Below are 23,919 nucleotides of genomic sequence, written 5' to 3' on the forward strand. Positions count from 1 at the left end.
TTCTTCCATTTTTTTTTTGGCTAAATCGGCTGACCATTTAGTTGGATGGGTTTGTGGGATAAAACGACACTTTACGATTTGTCATTTCATAAACTAGAACAGAGAGATTCAATGATTCTTCCTCTTTTTTTTTGGCTAAATTGGCTGACCATTTAGTTGGATCGGTTTGCGGGATAAAACGACACTTTACGATTTGTCATTTCATAAACTAGAACAGTTGACTATTGAATTGTTGTTAAGAGTCGTGCCGTTTTCACTATAATGCCAATTTGATCAAATTTATTGTTATTCCAACCAGGTAGAGATGAGAAAAGATTTTAAAAGCCAATAACAAAAATCAGAAGTTTCTCTTTCCCCTTCTTTCATTTACTTGTACAGCTGGAAAACCTACGAGAAATCCAAAGAAAATTATGTTTTCTCCTTTACATCATGAACTAGCTTCTCAGTTTCCAAAGAAAGAAGGTGCGGAAGCTTGGAATCATGAATAAATAAAATTTTCTTTGCACTAAAGCCCCATGAAAATATCAAGGGTTTAAAAAAGGCTTCACAATATTTAAATGGAAGCCTGAAATGAAACAAATGGATTGAAATTGGCTAGCATTCCCTTTACAATACACAAAACAAGTCTGCTTCCTCTATTTTGAGGATTATCTCTAAATATATATACAAGAATGCCAATGTAATGAAGCGCAAGCGATGCGATTAAATTATTTCTCCTTCATATTATCAGGGAGAGCACAACCTTTGCAGATTGGACAAGAGTTTTTCATTGACAGCCATTTCTTGATGCAGCTCACATGGTAATCATGGCCGCAAGTTTTCAATGCCCCGACATCATCCCTGTCCTTGTACTCTTCCTGTCAATTAGGAACAGTGCTAGTTAGATATTCAACAGTTAAGCAATTTACATTCCAATTGGTCTAAAATGCCACACTAGCTGAAACTGGAATTTCAATTTCATGATTTTCTGTTTCAACTGGAAGATACTTACCAGGCAGATCACACATGTGCCTTCCTCCTGGATTTGATCTGACGAACAATATATCGTTTCTGTCAAACACTTTGGTATCAAATCTTCAGACACGCCTGTGCTGACATTCCCAATCCTTTCACCTAGCGCTAGGAGTTCCTGTTTGTTCCAAACATTTCAAGAAATTCAGGTACCTTAAAAGTCATAGGAAGAAAAATAATAATTTAGGCAGGAATATCAATGTTACCTCGTAACTCATGTTGTCTATGTCCAGCCTCATGTCTCTATGATGATCAAACATATTTCTGGACCCATACAAGGCTGGGCGATCCACAATCATAAAACCCTGCAATACAAAATGAAAAACAATTTATTTCCGATATTCAGGACTGAACAAGGTTTGTGCTATACTTAAGCATGATGAAGTGTTTTCGAAATTATCACAAGGGAGCTGCACCCTTCTGGGATAGACAAGATAAGCAAACAAGCATCAGAAAGGAGTACATACCTCAGACGAAAACCGATCCTGGAGACCAGTCTCTTCAGAGACCCGAAATCTATCATTAGACATCCTCGACCTACCACTCCTATCACTGTTACGCCACCCAACTGTGGCCACTGGCCTAGGATGTCTAGGATAACTTTCAGACGCCAACTGCAATCCTTCTTCTGAATGTGGTGCATGTCCCACTCGCACGTTGCTTGAAGAAGCCCTGAAGGTTGGGGCAGATCTTTGAGAATAGCTGGTACGAACTCCCCTTACAGATTGTGGTAAGACACCAGGATAACTTTGAGGAACAGCAGTGGCTCTGCTTGACATGAAATCATGATGGTATAACCCCGTTTCCACAGAAGCATTACCCACACTGCTTCCTACAAGGAAGTGGTTGGGATCATGACTGAAACCACTTGCATCTGCAATTTAAAAGCAATTTAATCAGTAACAAATAACAGGAACCTGGACAGAAGACATGGAATTAATCAAAATTTACCTGGAGTTATAATCCTTCCATGAGAAGGAGACACGTTAATATGATTCCACTCATGGGTCAAACCAATAGAACCCTGGCCAGAAAGATCCATCGTACTAGAATGGTCAATAGGGGGGAGATTTGTAGAATAGGAACTATGTAAAGGATTGCTCGACAAATGTGTCCTAGCTAAGTTGGACTCCAAATCATGTTCAGACCGGCTTCTCACATTTCTCATGGATCCCTCACCCCTAATTGAGAGTCCATTCCCTCTATAACTGGGCATCATAGACATGTGATCCCAAGGCATGTATGGGGTATCCATGTTTACTTTCTCCTGCTGTAATTCTGAAGATCTAGGGAGCTCAGAGGAACTACTTCCAGCACTATAGTATCTGCTTGTGCTGCCTCTCTCAGATACTGAAGGGATCCCTGGGCTTTTTCGCTTGTGAGGCCCTCTTCCATTGCTCATTGTGAGATCGACAAAACCACCCTCAACACCATGGAATGCCCTCCGGTCATAGCTGGAAGAGGGTGCATGGTGAGCATAATTTCCACCGACCGTACCAAAGGTGCCAGCACCCAATGGATGCTGAAAAGGATCATGAGATGGACCAGAAGCATCAGGTTGATAATGTGGCACATCAACATTGTGGTTCAAGTTAGAATACCCATATGACCTCAGAGCCGGATTCCAATTTGATGCAAAAGGCATCCCATCTATAAACATATTTTCTACAGGATATAAGAAAGAACCATTCTCTCCAGAGCCAGCCCTGGCTGCTGTCCACAATTAGAATTAATTAGTCATGAAAACAAAAGATATTCAGCAGATCAGATATTCAAGATTGAAATTCATAAGTAAATGATGAAATTTTGCAAATTATAGACCAGAAGAAAGGAAATGAAAAGAATATACTCAAGGAATATCAAGACACAGTACCCAAATGCCCAAAAGGTTGCTCCGTATTCATATGATTCCAATTCTGATCATTTTCACCCTCAAAAACATGAGATGTGCTGAACTGATGTCTATGCCCCATAACTTTCGTCACCTTACAGCTACGAACAAGTTATGAGCTGGAACAGAATCTACCAAACAAACCCACAACCTGCACAAAACAGGGAAGGGATCTCAAAACATTGATTAATATTGTATTTTACTTCTACAGAAGCCTAGGGCCTCCATGTGTTTTTGCCATTAACCATAAAATCTCGATAAGTAGCCCATTACAGAAAAATTTATATAAATACTGCAAGGTAATAATTAATTTTTGTTTTTTAAACAAACAAAGGAGAATTCTTGTGCAATTCAGAGTGTGGATGGGAGAAAGAAAGTAGCAACCTTGTTACAATTCTAATTGAAAAAATTCTTCTACAGACTTCAGAAGATAAGAGAAGACCCCTCAAACCAAAACCAGACAAGTTTCAAAGAAATTAAAACTAGTCATCAAGTTCCAACAATGGAAAAATGCAACCAACACAAATATAAATGCAAGATGACAATTAACTTCCAGAGATGGCAAGGCAAAATGCATTTTAAGGAAGATTAACCCACCAAGTTCCTGCTTCACATACCAATTTAAATTTTCAAAATAGTTTGACTAAGTATGAAGTACATGCCACAACATCACCAAATAGATAGTTGACCAAGAGAGCCGTGCCTATAAATGTGCTTTCACACTTTGATCCACCAATCTCCATTCTAATCAAGGCCAAAAATTGAAGTAAAAGTCATGTTGTTCTGTTTAAAAAAATATAGTGCTCCAGAGGACCATTCAAAGCCTAATTGCACACCCACTAGCACCCTATGTCATTGTCAACCAACTCCCTTGTCACTCGCTTTCATCTCCAATAAGATGGCATTTCCAATGAAAATAGAGGGAGCCATTTTATTCTGAGGGATAAAACAGAATGGAAAGTGTAAAGACATAACAATTAGCTGAAAGTGAGGAGTGAAAAAGATGGAAACAGGACCTTCCTTGAAGACATTACCTGGGTTTGGACTTTGAATCACAGGATTAGAGATCACCTAGCAGGTGTAAAAGATGTAACAATCTCAATAACACACCATATCAATTTGCACTAGCATTTTCTTGAATTCAAATATCAGCTATAGAATCATAAATAGATAAACTAAGACCAGAAAACCCACTACCAGATCCCCCCTAGCTTCCAAGTTCTGAAAACTCACAGTTCTAAATACTTTCAGCTCTAAAATATTTATGAAGGCTCATATTCTACATCAAGGTCAAAAGTTCAAGGTGGTTGGAAATGTTCCAAATGAAAGCTGAAGATATTTATGAATGAAAGATAAAATTAGTCCATAGATGTGAAAAATGCAAGATAAATAGATAAATAAATAAATGGATGAGAACCTTCAGAGACAGTATACGCAAATTATGAGTTTCAACCCCTCTTTACCCAAAATTATCAGATGAACAATGGATGACTTGCCGTTCACATACAAGAAAAGATTGCTCTCTCCAAACCTAAGGAGGGGCAAGTTGAAGATCAGAGGCAGTGTATTCAATGGCTGAAATGAGACAGAAAAGTACCAGACACTCCTCAAGTGTTGTGGTGAGACTATTAAGAAATAGATCTGAAATAAATTAAAACGTATTACCAAGGAAAAAGAGCACTAATATAATGAAATGTGTGCCATTTGGCTGAAAAATGTTCATGGGGAGCAACGAGTGGAACATAGAACAAAAAATCCTTTGATAATCACTGCATAGATGAACTGTACACCATGCAGCACATATAAAACTTGGATGTCACGGGCAATTCTAGGATAGGCATAAACATGACTCAAAGAAAAATACGAAAATTCATGAGAAGAACAAGTATATAACTCAATACTTGTCATGCATGAAGCTGCAAAAGTCAAAACGATTATGGATACAATGGAGTAACATGGTATTTTATTCCGACAGTATGATAATATTGAAATGAAGACAACGTAAAAAAAAAAAAATTAACTATCGTACAAAAAATGTGTTGCTTCTGTTAAAAGAAGAAACAAATAGAAGTAATCAACCCTAGAACAAAAAGAGAGAGAAGGCGCAGTTATGTTTAAAAAACCCAACAAAATAAATCTGTGATATTATTAAGAGAATATATAAATAGTCAAATAGAAAAGATAATCTGGTAATTGCACATAGATCCATAATAATAATAAAAACATTGCTTACATTTTATTGCTGCCCTACAATACCTTTCTATCATGTAAAACCAAGTTGAGGTTAAGTCACTGATTACAAAAAGTAAGACTTAGATACAGATTCTGAAAACTGTAAACCCACAAGATCAGGTTAATATAGCCAAAAAAATATACATGTTGCTTAAACCTGGAGCCTTCTAAATCTACAACAAGTTTCTACACTTACAAATCCCTCGCTCAATATGAAGAGAATCTTCCTCTGAAGACTTAAATGGTGTTGTCTTCTTACACATCTTGAGAAAGTTTGCAATTGAAGCTATAGAGTACAAATAAAGGGGTATACTTGCACCCTATAAGAAGGGGTATACTTGCACCCTATAAGATGAGATTGGAGGGCTCAGAAGAAAGAAGCACGATATTAGTATTGTTAAGATTCTCTCCAGTGAGACTTGTCAGCAAGAAGATGTCCTAAAAAAAGAAACCAGGATATTCTCAAAAATCTGAAATCTGGAAACTTTTCTTCGTGTGAAAGCACAGAAAAGACCGTACAACAAGTAGAGGGTGCCATCAAACCTGATAACCTACACAGCTATGCCAATCTGAAGAAACCAAACAATGAGTAAGCAGCCCACTGCCTAATATCCAGGCAATGGAAACACCAAACTTTTCCCTCCACCCTGGTAGCCTACACCAATCTTAGGGAACCAAGCTCTGTGTTTCAGTGATTCAAACATCAGCACCTGATTGCCCTCTACTTACGGGCAATCAACCACCACAAGGCTAATGATAAGAGGCACTAGATCCAAATCTCCACTTGTTAATTAAGCATCGCCCGTCAAATATTGCAAACCAAACTACATGGTTCAGTCCCATCACCTAAGCACAAGATTCTCCAGAGATGGCATGTGTCAATGTATCAAAAGCTGGTCACCATGATCACTTTTCATTGACAACACCTAAGCACACAATCATCAGTATATCCATCAGCTCACCGCTCTATATAACACCAACATACAGAAACATCACAGAACTCCAAATACTAGGGCAATGAGAAGAATGAATTGACCACCAAAACATTTACGAAGTCAATGGAATTGCCCATGGCATTATAACTTAGCCAGCCTCTCCGTCACCTTAGTATGTACAATGTAAACACAAAAGCGAACATACTTGTGCTCAGTTCAAATCAACAACCTCACTAGACTGCATTGAACTCTGACGTTTTCCATCACTAAACAAAGGGTCGAGACTGATCAATCTAAACATCATGACACTATCACCATCAAGGCAACCTTTTTTTCCATCTCAAATATGGCCTCCACTACCTCAGGTGGATGGACCCAGTTCTTAATGTAAATTCCAATTCAATACTACCTGAGCAAGTTAAAAATGGAGTCTTTAGTGGTTAGTACCATAGAAAGTAGCTCTCAGAATACTACAGCTGAGTAGGACTCTCAGAAAATGGCGGAAGATCGTGCCAATAAATCTTGAAGATAAGACATGGCTTCAATTGATATCCATTTTTTCAGAAGTCCAATTGACCAAAAAGTCCCTGCAACACCATTCATAATTCAGAGCATGAAATGAACTACCCCCCAACCTTTATACCCTAACAAGTACTAGGGGCAAAAAGTATTTAACAAAATAACCTGCAACTTTGCAAACAAAACTAACGTAAGCCATAAAAGCTAATATTTCAAAAATATTTAGGAATAATAAGACATGACCTCAGAAATATGAAGGAAACACGACCACTACACTGAGCTACAGCTAAAGTCCAACTGTATAATTTTCTAAGTTTACTTCAGAAAGTTATGGCTCCAAGAAATTCTCACCTGTAGGTGCAGTCATATCATCATTCCAGAACTCGGGTACTAAATATTGTTCATCTCGAGTTCGAACTCAATACAAGTACGCAATACTGATACACCGTCAGCAGACCAAAACCTGCATAATAAGAACCATCTAAACCTACTCGATGCTAAGGTAATCCAGACTGAACACTGCATTATCTAAAAGACCCTCGTCCACCAAGCAAACCTTGGTCAAAATATAAACCCCAAAGCATGAAAGTCATTTGCTGTGAAACAGTATTAGAGGCCTTGATGGTAATAGTTATTAAGCAAAACTATTTCCACTCAATCTCTAATTAGCAGGAGAACAAATTATTTTATGACAACAATCAATCATCATGACCATGATCAAATTACAAGCCCCAGCTCATTATACACATGTTACCGCCAAGTACAATAGTATTGATCGAACAAACATATTTACACAACCCACCAATCCACATTACCACAAAGGAAAAATTACGGAAAAATCAGACAACGTTAACACAGGGAAGGCAGAAAAATAAATAAGAAAATCATCCAAATTTTATGCACCAGCATCAAACAAACAAACCTCAACGATCAGAGGCCAGATGATCAGAAACAACAAAAGACTACCGAAAATGATGATCAGAAACAAGGAACATGAATTGATCGAGAAAATGACGATCGGACCTCAAAATCAAAAAAAGTCAAAAAACATGTGACGAAAATAATAATAAAAAATTGTGCAGAAACAATAAAAACCGCGATCAAGCTTGGAAAACTGAAAGTATGGTAACAAAAAATGGAAGAGAACGCATACCTTGAAGTCGATGAAGGGCTGGTTCTGCGAAAAGGAACAAACTTTGAGGGAGAGAGAGAGAGATAATTGTGCTCTTGAGGAAGCACGAAGAGAGATGAATAAAGCGGTTGGGTGCGTTGTTCGCAGAAATAAGAGGACGAGAAATTGTCTGGACTGCTCAATGTTACCGGATACCGACATAACCTATTTCTTTTTTTTCTTTTTGTTTTACTTTATTATTAAAATAAGGTTAAATAAAATAAATAAAAATTAGAGGGCGTACGTAACACGACGTCGTAATGAGACAAGCGACGGTGAATTGTGAGGTGCGTTTCGCGGGAGATAAGAATCATTTGTCATTGTTAATTAACTAATAATAAAATAATAGTTTTTAAAAAATAAAAATTAGAGTAGGGTTCTTTTATCCAACTAGTTTTAATCTTCCACTCCCAAGCAAGTGCGAGTCGTGGGTGCTGTCTTTCTTTGAGTTTGAGGTCACCAAATGCGTGTACCATGAGCATGCCATTGTACATACGTTTCTTTTTTTTTTCTTCTTTTTTTCTTTTTTGTAATCTTAAATTTCTATTACTAATGACCTATCTAAAAAGTAATGATGCGATAGGTAGTCGTCCGGTCACACGCTTGGGATGATATTAACCGTTGATGCATTATGAATTTTTATGTGTATTAATAGTTAAAAGTAATTCGCACGCGTGAACAACTGACATTGCATGCATGTAAGAGTGTAAAATTTTAACGACTACTAGTTGTGTGTAATCTCAAATGGACTCTACATGTAAGGGATGTATTTGTATACCTTGCTTGCATGTGTATATAAACATAGGATGTATTTGTATACCTTGCTTGCATGAATATCAAACGCTTACTTTTTTAATTTGTCTAAATAACCAATTTGGTGCACCAGTGTTCAGTGTATGTGAAGAAATCAAAGATGGATATTCTGATCAAAACAAGTATGAAAAAAAGTGATTGAGGGTTGGAGAAAAGCAGATGATCTAATTCTGGCCTCCAGCCTTTATTTTTATTTAATTTTTTATATTTTTGACCTCCAGTCTTTTATGGTGAGAGAATGATACAGATCAAAATGTCATCATAATGGCAGTTTTATCTTTTAATGCGTTAGTTGTGAAATAGATATATGTGCTTGAAAATTGCGTGGCTATTATGGATGACAACATTGTGAACCACTTCAACTTTATAATTACATTTTCTTCGTTCATTGAAAATTAAATAGAATTCTAAAATGACGGAATTTAGATTTCCATCATTTCAATTTTTGGCAATTGAAAATGTCAATATTTAGATTTATGTATGTCGAATTTTGTAAGTGACATTATGGAAATTGTGAAATGACAAATATTTTGGTGGAAATTATAATCGGAATTTTGATGCCCAAATTTCTAAGATTTTTTCCGTGCTTATGTTACCAACAATAGAATTGTCAATTTCTCCTCTTAAATTCCAGACTTTTAGTTAAATTTCGAATTATTTTCTCTTATCCAAACGGAAGATAAATTTTACTCATTGTCATTAACATCTATGTGAGTTGAATTTGACCTCTCTAATCAAGTAGAATATAGTATTATTATAGTTTTTTTTAACTAATCGAAATTTCCAAATTCTACTATTCGAGCTAAATCAGCCCTTATATTTGTTGTTTCATAATAAAAATGGAAAATAAATCAGCTTTTATATATTAATTCGTTGCATCTAGTGATCCCAAGTACAAAACATTTCCATATAATGTACAGTAACAATATGAATCATGCATTTGCTTGGAAGTCTATTTGAGCGAATAACTTACTGGTTTAGTATATATAACAATCTCACATATTCGATACACCTATATATTATTTTTTGGAAGACCGATATACACCTATACTATTATTCAAGAAAAATGCTATTTGTCGTCATCTACTTTTCATAAAGTTCCGAGATGCCCCTTTTTACATTTACTCTTTTTTAAAAAAATAATCAGAACGGCACCTTTTTGCATTTACTACAAAATAATAAAGAGTAAATTGTTGTACACTCCCCAGAATTAAGACCCCAATTCAACTTAACTTTTTGAACTAAACCCTCCGAACTAAAAAGTCAACCAATTTAACATCCGAATTAATTAAAATGGAATTTAGCCCTTTCCATTAAGTTTTATAAATTTCATTCAATTTTTTGTTAATTATAAAGGTAAACTAGTAATTTCTAGTAAAATAAATAATCAATCAATCAAACAAAATAATAAATAATAAGAAAATAGAATAACATTTTTAAAATTAAAAAAACCAGCCCCATCCAGTCCTATAATATATATATATATATATATATATATATATATATATATATATATATATATATCTCTCTTTCTCTCAATTAATGAGTCGATTTTTGCTTGAAGAAGCTCAAACAATCCGTGGCAATGGAGATGTGTCTCCAAGAGGGAGCTAGATTGAAGCTTTGTTTGTAAATTTGGAAATTTTGGAGTAGGAGAGAGTGTTGCGGGCAAATTTGTGCGCGGCCTAAAATTCTGAGTTTTAGAGGGTTGGGTAATTTGGGTTTGGAGGGAGGAGGTTGGGTAATCAGAGATGGTGGTGGTTATAGTTGTAGATATGGGATAATGTTGTTGTTGGATAATTGGTAATTATTAGGGATGGCAATTTTCTCTGCAGGTAAGGGTCTTTGCAGGGATTCGACCCTAATGGGTTGGGTATGAAGGACAAAAATCGATTATGGGGAATTTTTTGGGTATGGTGTTCAGGGAGGGGCGGGGATGGTATTTTAATCCCCAACCCGAACCCTCCCCGTTTAGAATATATATTAATTTTTTGATGAGGTATATATATATATTGCCATATATAAATATGCTATTAAAGTGATTGTACCAACTAAGTTTTATATTTTATATTATTATATTATATACTTATATAATTTATACAAATCTTAAGCCACACTACTTATTTATTTAGTTAACTTCCAATACATATATAAACATTCTTATATTGTCTTATAAGTATATATTATATATATTTATTATCTTGAATTAGTATTTTTTTTCTTCAACAAAGTAGTTATATACTGATTTTTTCTTCCGTAATGGGGAGGGTCGGGGAACCCATTCCCCAACGAAGGTGGGGATGGGGAATCCCCGATATGAATATTGCGGGTATAAAGGCGGGGATGGGGGAGAAAAGCTTAACGGGGATGAGGATGGGAATGCCATACCCACCCCTGATTCGACCCATTGCCATCCCTAGTAATTATGTTGCGGATGATCTTCTTGGGAAGAATTGAATGAGTCTATGAGCATTTACTTGTTGATCTTTCAGCTGGCTAGCTCTAGCAAGCTACTTTGTTCAAGAACTTGGGCTGAGTGTTAGAATGGAGAGGGGAAGAAACGAGGAGAGAAAAAGTCACTTTTTTTTTTCTTCTTTCATTTTCTAATTTTTAACTATTTTAGTTTATAATAATAATAATAATAATCAAATATTAAGTCATGTGTCAATCGCGTGACTTTTTGGATGAAAAAATGGATGAAATTCAAAAAAATTAATGGCAAGGACTAAATTAGCAATTTTAATTAATGGTATATTGGTGATTTACCCCCTGAATTTGCACCTAACTTTCGATTTGCCCTATATCCTTTTTTTTTAGAAAATTAAGGATATGAACTTTTTTTTTCACCAATTTCCCTCCTACCGTCTAAATCCGCAACATTTCATCCAATTTGCCGTTAAATATGAGGGCAAAGTGGTCATTTTGTACGTTAAAAATAAATACAAAATAAAAAACATATTATTGAATTGTCAACATAGTCTGCCCCTCTTGAATTGTCTATACTTATCCCCTAAATCACCGCCCTCTTTTTTTTTTTTTTTTGGGTCTGAACCATGAGGTGGTCCTAGATGGGCCCCAACTATGGGTGGCACCTTTAAGTCTTAACCACAACCCAGACTAATCCCCGCTCACACTGGGTCGGCTCGTAAGGGGTAAAGTGTTGGCCAAAGTGGTGACTCCATACGAGAGCGGAGATCGAACCCCTGACCTCTCTTAAGGAATGAGAGTGCCGAACCACTCACACCAACCACCTTGGTTAAATCACCACCCTCTTTACTCCTTTGCAATTCCGACACCGCATACTCCTTAGGCCATTATATGACCTTCAAGCAACCAATCCCATTTAAGGCCTTAATGATTCTAAAACAATCTGGGTATTTTGGAACCAACACTTTCTCAAAACCATCAAGCAAACCCATATCCCATTTCAAAGGATACAAAGATTGGAGTGGTAAAGTTTTACTTTTTGTCATCATAAGCACTCTACAAAACCTCTCCACAGTATCACTCTCATGGGTTTGGTGTATACTCTGTTCTTGAGGGATGGGTCTAGGTCTAGAGGCAAGGGTTGGGGATGGAATGGGTCTGGGGTTGGGGGATGGGTCTTGGCTAGGGAGACAACAAAAAGAATGGGGAGGAGGGGGGAGGGATGTGTGGGGTGGGGGATTGATCTGGGAATGGAGGATTGGTCTGAGGGTGGAGGGTGATGGTCACATGGGGAATGAGAGGAGAAGAAAACCCAAGGGGGGCTGGGCTCGGGGGTTAAAAAAACATAAAATGGGAGGTGAGGGGAGGGTCTGTGGGGTGGGGGACTGGTCTGGGAGTGGAGGGTGGTGGTCATGGGGGAATGGGAGGAGAAGAAAAACCCAGAGGAAGGGGGGTGGGCTGGGTTCGGGGGATGAAAAATACAAAAGGGGGAGATGGGGGGGGAAAGGTCTATTGGGGTAGAGGATGATACTCTTTTTCTTCAATATTTTTCAAAAAAATAATTTTTTTAAAAATGATTTAACTGAAAATTGGATGAAATGTTGAGAGTTTAGACAATAGGGGGGAAATTGGCGAAAAAAATAAGTTTATATCTTTAATTTTCTAAAAAAAAAGATTAAGGGGCAAATTGAAAGTTAGGTACAAGTTTAGGGGGTAAATCACTAGTATACCATTTAATTAATTTGAGAGCTAAATTAGTTATTTTTTAGTTTATGGATTTAATTTCTAAAAGGGTCATAGTTCAAGGGGTAAAATAGTTGAAAATCCTAAAATCTAGTAGGATTATCAGTGGGATATAGTTGAATTGGTTTAGCTCTTCCGCCTCTATTCTTGTGGGTAGAGGTTCGAAACCCCCTGTCACCCAATAAATATTTATGTAAATCCTCCCAATCACTCGTACTATAAAATAAAATAAAAATTATACTAGAACAAGGATAAGTTAGTACTTATCAATTATTTGAAAAATTCGAGAAATAAAAAAATTCTTTGAAAAAGAAAATATAAAATAAAGTCTTCAATGTATTTCTCCTCTCTGTATTAATTTCAAATATTATAACTCGCTCACATGCATATTTTATGTGAGGTTGCCAGTATAGTTAAAATTACTCTCTTTACTCTCATTCCTTAAGAGAGGTCAGGGGTTCGATCCTTGCTCTCGTACGGAATCACCACTTTGGCCAACATTTTACCCCTTACGGGCCGACCTGGTGTGAGTGGGGATTAGTCTGGGTTGTGGTTAAGGCTTAAAGGTGCCACCCATAGTTGGGGCCCATCCAGGACCACCTCATGATTCAGACAAAAAAAAAAAAAAAAAATTACTCTCTTTGGTTCCACCAAGTAAAATTAAATTTTTGGTAAAATTTTATAATATGAAAAGCATCAGCAAGAAAGTTGGCCCCGAATTACCTAACTTTGACAAAAAGTATTGGCAAGAAAGATAGTCTTACAAGACTTTGCTTTTGCTTTCTCCTCCTCACCTATTTTCACATTGAAATGTGATACAATACAATGATTTAAGTCAAATTTCATTCTTTAGTAAACTCTCCAAAACCTTATGCATGAATGAAACAACTTTGGCGTGCATTGTTTTTGGTTAATTACATGATTTAGTAATTAAACATTTAAAATTATGATTTCTTAAGAAGGATTATTTGATTCTATTAAAAATAAACTACCGCCTATATAAGGTCTTGAGTTCAAGTCCTATCATCTATGTAGTGTGTGTGAGTTCAGTATACTATCGCTCCTCTCTCAATTGAAAAGGTCCTATTAAAAAAAAAAAAAAACTATATTTCCTTTTCTTTTTTCTTTTTTTTTTCCTTACTAAAAATATATCGTTTCCTGAAAAATATTATATGTTTTATCGGAAAAAAAATTATTGATTTTGGTTTTATTTATTTATTTATTTTTGAAGTTCACACAGGCTGTTGGCTGTTGGCTGTTGCTTCTTTGAAACCGCTTTCTTTACTGGTTCTCCACCTCCACACAGAAACATTCAAAAAAAATAAATATCGAACTTAATCTTCTGGTCCTGGATTTTGGACTTATTTTCAACTCTGCAATCGAAAAAGGAAGGTAGGAGGAGGGAGACGAAGCAGAGAAGAAGATGAGCGTCATCGAAATCTTGACAAGAGTAGAGGCGATCTGCCAGAAGTACGACAGGTACGACGTCGAAAAGCAGAAGGATCTCAACGTCTCCGGCGACGATGCCTTTGCTCGCCTCTACGCCTCCGTAGACGCCGACATTGAAGCCCTTCTTCAGGTCCCTCTCTCTCTCTCTCTCTCTTTGTCAATTTTCACTCCATGCGATCCCTGTTTGGTCCCTGGGAAAACTGGGGAAAATTCAAGAGGCTAATAGCTGATCCCGACGTAGTCGGACGAAAATCACTAGAATTTTGGAGTGAAGTTAGGGTTTTTCACCTCTATGGTGTGCTGAACTGAAACCGGAGTTCTTTTTATTTGCAGAAAGCGGAAATTGCTTCGAAAGAGAAAAATAGGGCATCTGCTGTTGCGCTGAATGCTGAGATTCGGAGGACCAAGGCTCGATTGCTTGAGGAGGTTCCCAAGTTGCAGAGGTTGGCTGTAAAGAAGGTCAGCATTTACTGTTTTAATGATTTTTGGTAATGTTCGCATGTGTAATTGTGCATTTCGTCAAATTGTTTGAGAAATTGATAGTAGCCTAGCACATTCTGGTCAAAATTGAAAAATTGAAAGATGGTTGCACTTGTGTATGGGATTTTAGTATTGTTTAAGAGTATATGAGATGCCTGTGCGTGTAAGTTGCCAATTTTGCTTGTTTAGTACACAACACAAGGCGGCATGATTGCTTTGGGGTTTAGGCAGCGTGATTCATAATTGATGCTAATTGGTTTACAGGTGAAAGGGCTTTCAACCCAAGAGTTTGCTGCTCGTAATGACTTGGTCCTTGCGTTGCCAGATAGGATCCAGGATATACCAGATGGGACTCCTGCTGCACCCAAACAAACTGGAGGTGGCTGGGCAGCTTCAGCTTCTCGTACTGAAATCAAATTTGATTCGGGTAATTTTTTGCATTATGAAGGCTGTTTGGTGCTTTTTGGTGATTATAATGTATGGACAGCTCAGTTCCATTTGATTATTTTCAGTTTAGTTTACTTGTGCGTTTCATGTATTTTGGTAGAGGGGCGGTTGGATAATGAATTCTTCCAACAATCTGAGGAGTCGAGTCAATTCAGGCAAGAGTTTGAAATGCGGAAAATTAAGCAGGCAAGTTATAGATATTGTGTTGTGTTTGTTTACAATGGAGATTTCTTTTAAAAGGATGCAAATTGCATACTTGCTAGTTAGATGCAGGAGTTACGGATATTGGTTTGCATTTTTATTTATTTTGACATGCTCACAGGATCAAGGTTTGGATATGATATCAGACGGTTTGGATACATTGAAAAATATGGCTCAGGATATGAATGAGGTTAGTTGTTTCTGTGTGATGCTACTTCCTCATTTGCTATAAACATATGTTAACTTAATTTATCATATGCCATGTGTAGGAATTCGATAGGCAAGTTCCTTTGATGGATGAGATTGACTCTAAGGTGAGAAACATTGTCCTCTCCTAGTATTGCTTCCAAGATGTTCAGTTTGAATTCTCAAAATTACATTACTAAATGCTGCTTCCCTTCTTAATAGGTGGACAAGGCATCTGCTGACCTTAAGAATACCAATGTCAGACTGAAAGACACAGTTAACCAGGTGAGTGTATTTGCAGCTTTTTTAAGTTTACAAATGCACATTAGAATCCTTTTAAAAATAAAAAATAAAAACTCTTTGTTGCTGGATCTAATGCATGTTTTGTTTTTGTTACAGCTGAGGTCCAGCCGAAATTTCTGTATTGATATTATATTGCTGTGTATAATTTTGGGCATTGCTGCGTATTTGTACAAGTAAGCTCATATCCTATACAATGAACATATATGATGAGATAGACAAACGTCTATAACTAGATGTCATTGCATTGCTCAGATTATGGTTCTATGTGATAAGACTTTATAGCTACTTCAACCCTAAAATGCAGATTTAAATACACTGAATTATTTTTTCAATGCCCTAGAATTGAACTTTGATAATTTGAATGTCTGCGTTTTTTATTGAAGATGTGTCATTTTTGTATTCTGATCGCGGTATCTTTATTTGCAGTGTACTGAAGAAGTGAGGTGGCATAAAGAGCGGTTTGACCAGTTCCAAGATTTGTTGGCTTGTCCGGTATTGTTTTGCATTTTGAGGACTCAGTTTGGTGCTTGATATGTGTTATTTGATTGTTTATTTCATGTTGAAGAGTGTCTGTTCATACTACCATGAATGTATTTTTCAAGTACATGAGTCAGTTTTACGTCGTAGTTGGTTGTGTCCTCTAATTTGCTTTTGTTGGTACTCTGTGAGGCTGTATCTGAATCCATACTTCAATTTATTAAACCTTTGTTGACCCATAGTTAATAGATTGAATTGGTAGTTGGTTGTGTCCTCTAATTTGCTTTTGTTGGTACTCTGTGAGGCTGTATCTGAATCCCTACTTCAATTTATTAAACCTTTGTTGACCCATAGTTAATAGATTGGATTGGCAGCTTCCTTTCGATTTTATATGAAACTTCTTATGGAACTAATGCATTCTTTTTGGGCCTGATTCAATTTTCCTCTGTCAGATGTATCTAAATTACTGTGTTTTGATTTAGTTTCTGTAGGCTTTCCCACGCCACTTTTGCCAATGCATGTTTTAGAAAATCACTGAATATAAAAAAACCTAAACTCTTATGTAGAATAAGTCAACAATGTATATCAAACTAACAACCACAAAACCCATAACCCACATTAACACTTTACGTGACGGAGAAGTTGAAATGTAAAGCAATTTTCTATATTCTCATCCCAATATCTACAAGTGATTTATTACAACGAATGTATGCGAATATACATACAATCTTGAAATGCTGCAGCTAATTACATCCAGCAAACACCAAACTAATTTACATGCTTATTCTACATATTATAAAAATTACACTCAATGTATACCAAAAGAAGAAAATTCGGAACTGCACACTAATTTACATAAAAATACAATCATGGAGACCTCTGTTCGTGAACTTGAATCCCCTTATCTACATAATAATGGAATTAATCCACACTTTTCTTCACTGCTCTAGCCAGCTACTCACTTGCATTGAAAGCCAATTAATTGACTGAGTTCTTGATATTGGATCATGGAGCTCCATTGATCTGCATTGAAATTATTTTCAGCTGATCCAGACTGGTCTACTCCCCAGAAATTCATTGCGCAAACATCCCGGCCGATTGATGTGCTAACTTCCTCCTGATATTCTCTGCTACATATCCTCTTGCTTGGTGTAACAAGACTCAGGTGGTGTCCATTTCCTTCTGCTGCAGGCTTTCTCTTGAAAGGATTGATCAAACTTTCAAGGGAAGAAGCTAAAAGCTGCCCGTTGTTCTTATTCGATGAATCGTTCTCGTGAATTGAAGTAGTGCAAGATTTTGTGTCTCCACTGCCCTGAAAGCTTATGCTTGAAGTGGTTTTAGTGTATGGAAGTTCAGAGGAGGCAAAAATGTAGGGCAACATTGGACAATCTTTGTACAGATAGTTTCTGACCATTTCGATGCTAGGGTTTGTGTCCTTTGAACATGTCTCATCCACTTGCTTGGTGTAGGCACCTAGTTTATAGCTAGGAGGACTGTTTTGATCTTCCCAAATGCTCCTGCTGCTGTTGCATTTTTGTCGAACCCGACATAGCACCCAATCATCCAACTGTCATGAAGAAAATGAGAGAATTATTAACAATATCGAAAGAAAGTACAATTCTCTGCTTATACTGGAAAAAAAAATAATTAAATGAAACCTAATACAATATCAACATAGAAAACAACAGTAGAGGATTCAGAACTAGAAACCCTATATCTGTCATCCATATAATTAAGCTTAATTACAAAGGTGGAGAGAGAATGAGGAATATCAATTACTAGCTTATTATGTTGCTAGACTATGAATCAGCACAGCATATTCTGATTCAGCATGACTGAATCACCACTTATAATTTCAACATAACCAATGGTCCTGATTCACAGTCTAACGTCACGTGTCAAATCGGCAAAAGAAACTTACCTGTACCTACCGTACGTATACCGTATTCTGTGAGGATATGAAGTAATTGATTAAGCAACTTACCCTCATAGACCCTTTTTGCTTTGAAGACCACATGGTTGTGTCAAGCAATCTATACTCATTCATGATCCACTCTGTCTTAACACCCTTTGGAGGGTGTCCTGTGTAGAACACAAGTGCTTTCTTCACCCCAATGCTTTTTGTTCCACAAGAACTGAAAATATGTTTATCAGTTCCTGTAGCCTTCCAGTAACCCAAACCAGCTGCTCTGTTAGGCCTGCTCCCATTCGGGTACTTCCGATCTCTCGGGGTGAAAAAATACCACTCTTCTTCTCCAAAGGAGGCTTTGACTGGCAGTTCCCACGGATTATACTTGTAGAGATCCAATTCAGCGATGATGGTTGCAGGTAGTGGCCTTGAAGTGACTTTGTTTTTCAAATAGTGGACGATGAGTTCTTCATCAGATGGGTGAAATCTGAACCCAGCAGGAAGCTGAATGTTATCAGAAGTTTGTTGTTCCCTCTCCATTTTCGGGATGGAGGGAGGATTGCTTGTTCCTTGGTGATGGAGGAAACTAGGGAGTCAATCAGGCCCTGAAATTATCGACCAAATGGTTTGTAAGTTTGATTGCACTGTGCAGTTGTTTTATAGGGAGTTTCTCTCATGCAGATAAGGACAATTTTGTTAACATATATTATATAAAGTTTATGTATATGATACATTTGGTCAGGGAAAGCAACCTGATTGTCCTGACTGATCACAACCGTTGGATATCACATATCCTTTTTCTGATCAGAGATGCATAGGAGCCAGAGACTTCAAATTAAGCTTCATCTTGTGGAGCGGGGTTACCACAGTGGTTGTGGCCCTCCCCCTTTCCCCCCTGCTTTGTCACCCAGGATCGAAACTCCTAGGTTTCTTTCCTCCCAATATAACCACACACAAAAATAATAATAAAAAAATAAAAAGGTTCATCTCCTATCTTTGATTAGATAAGTTTTAGTTTTGATTGCTTCAATTACCATTATATGTTTCATGTGTTTCAATTTGTTTGAATTATTTTGGCACACCAAAGAGCATATGATTGAGGTGGTGATATTGGCAATGTGGAGCACAATTAGCATGTATGGTTCAATCATTCCGCAAAACATTATCAACAATATTTCCTTTTTGGGGAAGGAGGGGTGGCCAATATAACTGAGAGAGATTGTCTTGTCCCCCAAATCATTTAGCACTTGCCACGCTGTTCTTCATGCTTGCACTCGACTGCATTCCAGGTGTCCTTTCCCTCTTAACTTGCATTCCTAGCATTGACAGGTTTATACATGGCTTGCACTTCTAGCCTCTTCTCTTAAGGGTCATGTTCTCTTTTAACATGTTTATATTCTCAGATAAATACTTATATTGTTGGACTGTGAATTTGAATCACACATTCAGACAAGAATCAATATGATAAATAGTCTGGATTCATGGCGCTCCATCGGGGTGACTTAATTAGTGTAGAGTCAAAGGAATTCACTCATTAACACAAGAGATTAAAGTTCCATGGAAAATGTTTTGATGGGATGTTGTTTTGTCTTTGGCTTTAGCCCTTGCATTCCATGCCACTTATCTTGATCATAACAAAACTCCAAGAAATAGAACATTATAGAAAGGAGGAGAGACAGAAAAAGGCCAACTTGATCCCCAAGATTCGATTGCATGTCTTTTCCTTCTTGGAAACTCACTGTCACCATTTTTCTTCGTCCCCATTTTGGAGTCTCTTTCAACAACACATCCCCTGTTTTTCCCTTTGAAGTTTCAGAAAATGCATGCGCAATTATTTCATCTTTGAATTTTCATGGAATTCCATAATAATAATAATAATAATATATATATATATATATATATAAATACCCAATCACATTACCACCCATGGCCGTACTGTACTATGTACAATGACTTGTATATATATATATGTTTTGATAAATGTGGAAAATGGAACTTTCGAAAACTACAGACACAAACCCAAGTCTCAAACTTTGATTAGAATTTATGAATACATAACAAATTTAAAGTGGTTGCAATTGAAGACAAGAAATTAACATTCTTTCCACATGGATCGGATCGACCGAGGTTTTTGGTTTGTTTTTTTCATGGCTCAGAACGTTAACTTTGAGGCGCTTCATTTGTTGGCAAGCTTCAACACTTTCATGGCGGCCAAATATTTCCAAAAACAGATGGAGAAAAAAAAGAAAAAAGAAGATGACCAACATCACTTTCAGAGGAGTTACGTTTATGTATGGCAGGGACAAAGATACCAAACGTGGCACACTTTGACCAACCTTGTTCAATCCTCAGTCCATTCAATCCATGTGTGCTAGAAGTTTATGAAGTTAATTAATGAATTAATTACCTATTAATTCTTAATCATAGATGAAAGCATAAGGTAAAGGTATATGCATTTGAAACGAAGTGACCAAGGGGAGCTTGATAATGATTTGTATTGCTTCTTTATCTATAGATGGTGGATCCCACATCCCGTACAAGGTTTCAAGTACTCAAAGATGACTAAAATTTCTACTAGGTCCATTATTGACACCAATTCATGCAGCGACGAAAAACTCTTTAACAATGTCAAAAAAGAAAAAGGGAGAAAGTAGAAAATCTTATAATGTTTATGAATTGTATGATGACGTGGTTATTTAAGCCGAGCAAATTAGCATGATGACGTGGTATGATAGTGTTTGTTACATAGATTTTTTTTTTTTTGGTTAATTGTTTTCCCAATAACACTGGTTAATTAGCTAAGATCTTGTGGATTCCCCCGTACCATTATTTTTCCTTTTCTTTTACAACTTGCAGTGCTCTATAAGTAGGAGTAGTAGTTTCCAATGTGAACAGATCACGAAATTAAACAATACAACTTAATCACCCCATATATAAATATGTATGGCTCTTCTCCACATATGTGTTTGTTCAATATATAGGAGAGGCAGCCCCGTAGTTTTTTTTCTCCGAAGAGGGAGACTCGAACTCGAGAATAAAGGACCAGACATACTGTCATGACCAACTGGTATGCCTAACCCGCATCTCCGAACTAATGAATAATTATTTTTTCAGAGGAATCAATAGTTTTTGATGGTATTGAAATGTTTGTGAAACAGATGAGTGAGAATAGAGTATGCAGAAAAATTCCCCTCGCACCTCGCATTATTCGGATTCTCTATACACCGACAGCTTGCAGCCAACTCCAAAGCTTCATTTAAAATTGGCATCAAGAAGAATTAACAAAAACAAAAACAATTCAACACCACAAATCTCTAGAGTCTGGACAACAATTCCGACAAACCAAATATCTGATTTTATACGAATAGATAATAATCTCTGGCCCTCTGGCCCTCTTCCATGTTTAATTCAAATTTGGAGGGACACAAGTGGGTCAGGTGGGGAATTATTTTTTTTTTCTTCTCTTTTTGAGTTCAAGTGGGGAATAAAATTTCATTACCCTGAATCTTGATCTTAAAAATCATTAATTTTCTCTCTACAACCTGAATTTATAACTATTATTATTAATTATTTGTTTATTAGTATAAACTAAGCTCTAGATTGTAACAATTAATTAATAATACAATTTTTTAAACTTTTTTATATATATAATTTTAATTAAGATTATAGGTTTTATATGTTGTGTTTACACACCTGAATGAAGCGTATTATCACTTACAAAAGATTTCCAAATTGATCCTAGTAGCCTGGAAAATAATTCAAAATCTAAGGGACCAGTGGTCCCAGGCCCCCGCTCCTTATTTTTTTTTTTTAAAAATGTATATTAATATCTTTTATGATATCTTTTTTTTTTGGTCTGAACTATGAGGTGGTCATGGATAGGCTCCAATTATGGGTGGCACCTTTAAGCCTTAACCACAACCCAGACTAATCCCCGCTCACACCGGGTCAGCCCGTAAGGGGTAAAGTGCTGGCCAAAGTGGTGACTCCATACGAGAGCAGGGATCGAACCCCTGACCTCTCTTAAGGAATGAGAGTGCCGAACTACTCACACCAACCACCCTGGTTTATTTTATGATATCTTTAATATTTCAAGAACCTCACTTATTTTCTTAAATTTACCATACCTATTATTATTATATTTTTTTTTTAAACACAAATTCTAAAAAACTAAGTCTTTTTCACACATGAAATTTTGGCTCCGCCACGATTCAAATAGGAATATTAATAGAATATATATATATATATATATTCATTTTTATCAGAGACAACCCCATGTGGTGGTGGCTACTCCCAAAGAAGGAGGTTGTCTTGGATGAGATGTTTTGCCATGACTATGAGTAAGCATTGTCTTTCTTGATCTTTGGTTCAAAACAGACGACCATAAGTAAACATTTTAATTGTCTATATCTCTTTGTTGGTTCTGAAGAATTAATGGGAAATTCTCAATGGATATCACAAATCTTCAAATTGGATTATTAATGCAAACTGATTTGGCAAAGTTTAGTTACATATACTTAATTACATGTACTTAGTACATAGATTGAAGACCATCGAGGCATCAATATTTAATGTCCTTGCTCCAAGACATTAGACATGTTCTTTTTGGTGTGATCATGATCATAAAGTCTTTTTTTGTTATTGAAACAAAAAATTATGCGTTAAGGGGTTATCTTGATTCATAGCATGTTTGAAATTCTAACCTTATAACGCATTAACCAATATTTTATCAGATAATTTCTAATAGTATTATGCGTTAAATATGAAGACTAACAACATAACATGTTAAATATGAGTCATAATTTATGTAAAGCGCGTCCTTACTCACACATCTGCATGGATATAATAACCTCATTCTCTTCTTCTACCTACCTTAGATCCAATTTTTTTTTTTTAAATTTTATAAAATAAATTATAATTTCTTTCTCCGGAAATTAGGGTTCTGATCTGTAGAACAACACATTGGGTTTTGGGTATTTATATATGTATATATATACGTGTGCATGCAGTATTTGAAAGAGATATTGGAGATAATTAAACATTGGATACCGAATGGGGACGAGATAGCATCAAATGTCTGGAAGGAAGCTCCGAATGCATGCAGCCAAAAGCATTGTCTATTTTATTTCCTTTTTTATATTTTATGATTTTCTATAATTTTATTCTCCATTAGCTTCATTGTATTATTGCTTAATTAAAAAAAATTAAGACGAAAGCGTGGGTCTGCACAAAGTCAGCTCAGATAAGGACGTCAACATAACAGAATGACCCATTTGCCACGCAAGACCAGGCCACTTATCTCTCTCTTTGGCACAGTCAAGTTTCAAACTGTATAGTAAAAGGAATTTGTGAACTCCATAGCTGTACCTAAACTAATGTCGTATATGATTGATAGGCAAGAAAAGAAAAAGGCCAATAACAGCTTTGTAGCTGCTGGAATGCGTATATTTATAGAGTGGTGAAATGGTCGCCCACTCTATAAGCTCATTGCAGACACAAGTCAACTTTGCCTACTAATTAGGGCGGCTTAGTGCAAACTTGCCTACTAATTAAGTCCCCAACTCAAAAAAAAAAAGGAATAATGAACTCGAATTTGGAGTTTTGAGCATACAACTTAAACTCATTAATCGAACTTGAGAATAGAACTCGGTTATAACTTGACTGTTCGAATTCAAGATAAAATTCAAAAAATCAAGTTAAATTTAGCTTGACCATATCCAAAGTT

At 36.4% G+C, this 23,919-nt stretch overlaps 3 protein-coding genes and 1 long non-coding RNA gene across 16 annotated transcripts; 1 reads left to right on the forward strand and 3 right to left on the reverse strand.

Moving 5' to 3' along the window:
* Positions 1-481: 481 nt before the first annotated feature.
* LOC110750701 (RING/U-box superfamily protein) lies at positions 482-7,898 on the reverse strand. 12 transcript variants are annotated; one of them, XM_021951058.2, is made up of 10 exons: positions 7,742-7,898; positions 6,940-7,051; positions 4,320-6,656; positions 3,937-3,973; positions 2,885-3,838; positions 1,963-2,724; positions 1,479-1,885; positions 1,218-1,316; positions 992-1,129; positions 482-857 (listed from the first exon to the last, which is right to left on the reverse strand). In XM_021951058.2, exons 5-10 carry the CDS (start codon positions 2,982-2,984, stop codon positions 708-710), a joined length of 1,656 nt encoding a protein of 551 aa, XP_021806750.2. In that variant the 5' UTR covers positions 2,985-3,838; positions 3,937-3,973; positions 4,320-6,656; positions 6,940-7,051; positions 7,742-7,898; the 3' UTR covers positions 482-707. The 12 variants fall into 12 exon arrangements, with proteins under 12 accessions (XP_021806750.2, XP_021806753.2, XP_088110600.1 ...); XM_021951061.2 differs by lacking the exon at positions 3,937-3,973 and having other exon boundaries at positions 2,885-3,053; positions 6,517-6,656; XM_088254474.1 differs by having other exon boundaries at positions 2,885-6,060; positions 6,517-6,656.
* A 6,081-nt stretch (positions 7,899-13,979) lies between these two features.
* LOC110750706 (syntaxin-71) lies at positions 13,980-16,531 on the forward strand. Of its 2 annotated transcripts, XM_021951074.2 has the most exons (9): positions 13,981-14,321; positions 14,525-14,650; positions 14,936-15,098; positions 15,219-15,304; positions 15,441-15,509; positions 15,589-15,633; positions 15,728-15,790; positions 15,905-15,981; positions 16,235-16,531. In XM_021951074.2, exons 1-9 carry the CDS (start codon positions 14,166-14,168, stop codon positions 16,248-16,250), a joined length of 801 nt encoding a protein of 266 aa, XP_021806766.2. In that variant the 5' UTR covers positions 13,981-14,165; the 3' UTR covers positions 16,251-16,531. The 2 variants fall into 2 exon arrangements, with proteins under 2 accessions (XP_088110327.1, XP_021806766.2); XM_088254201.1 differs by lacking the exon at positions 16,235-16,531 and having other exon boundaries at positions 13,980-14,321; positions 15,905-15,985.
* LOC148293589 (uncharacterized) lies at positions 16,294-16,895 on the reverse strand. The gene is made up of 2 exons (XR_015836336.1): positions 16,624-16,895; positions 16,294-16,511 (listed from the first exon to the last, which is right to left on the reverse strand). It is a non-coding gene; the product is annotated as an uncharacterized LOC148293589 (long non-coding RNA).
* A 32-nt stretch (positions 16,896-16,927) lies between these two features.
* LOC110750705 (NAC domain-containing protein 2) lies at positions 16,928-18,868 on the reverse strand. Its single transcript, XM_021951073.2, has 2 exons — positions 18,270-18,868; positions 16,928-17,852 (listed from the first exon to the last, which is right to left on the reverse strand). The coding sequence occupies exons 1-2, from the start codon at positions 18,732-18,734 to the stop codon at positions 17,244-17,246; spliced, it is 1,074 nt and encodes a 357-aa protein (XP_021806765.1). The 5' UTR covers positions 18,735-18,868; the 3' UTR covers positions 16,928-17,243.
* Positions 18,869-23,919: the final 5,051 nt, after the last annotated feature.

The sequence above is a fragment of the Prunus avium genome, chromosome 6 (genome assembly GCF_965620075.1).
Source record: "Prunus avium chromosome 6, drPruAviu1.hap1.1, whole genome shotgun sequence".
In the NCBI taxonomy this organism is placed as follows: domain Eukaryota; kingdom Viridiplantae; phylum Streptophyta; class Magnoliopsida; order Rosales; family Rosaceae; genus Prunus; species Prunus avium.

Coding starts and splice junctions, on each gene's coding strand:
- LOC110750701 (XM_021951062.2), bottom strand. CDS start 2,984: ATGGGGCATAGACATCAGTTCAGCACATCTCATGTTTTTGAGGGTGAA. Junction 1,886..1,962: donor TGGAAGGATTATAACTCCAG/GTAAATTTTGAT, acceptor TTTAAATTGCAG/ATGCAAGTGGTTTCAGTCAT. Junction 1,130..1,217: donor TAGACAACATGAGTTACGAG/GTAACATTGATA, acceptor TGGAACAAACAG/GAACTCCTAGCGCTAGGTGA.
- LOC110750706 (XM_021951074.2), top strand. CDS start 14,166: ATGAGCGTCATCGAAATCTTGACAAGAGTAGAGGCGATCTGCCAGAAG. Junction 14,651..14,935: donor AGAGGTTGGCTGTAAAGAAG/GTCAGCATTTAC, acceptor ATTGGTTTACAG/GTGAAAGGGCTTTCAACCCA. Junction 15,791..15,904: donor TGAAAGACACAGTTAACCAG/GTGAGTGTATTT, acceptor TTTTTGTTACAG/CTGAGGTCCAGCCGAAATTT.
- LOC110750705 (XM_021951073.2), bottom strand. CDS start 18,734: ATGGAGAGGGAACAACAAACTTCTGATAACATTCAGCTTCCTGCTGGG. Junction 17,853..18,269: donor AGCAAAAAGGGTCTATGAGG/GTAAGTTGCTTA, acceptor TCTTCATGACAG/TTGGATGATTGGGTGCTATG.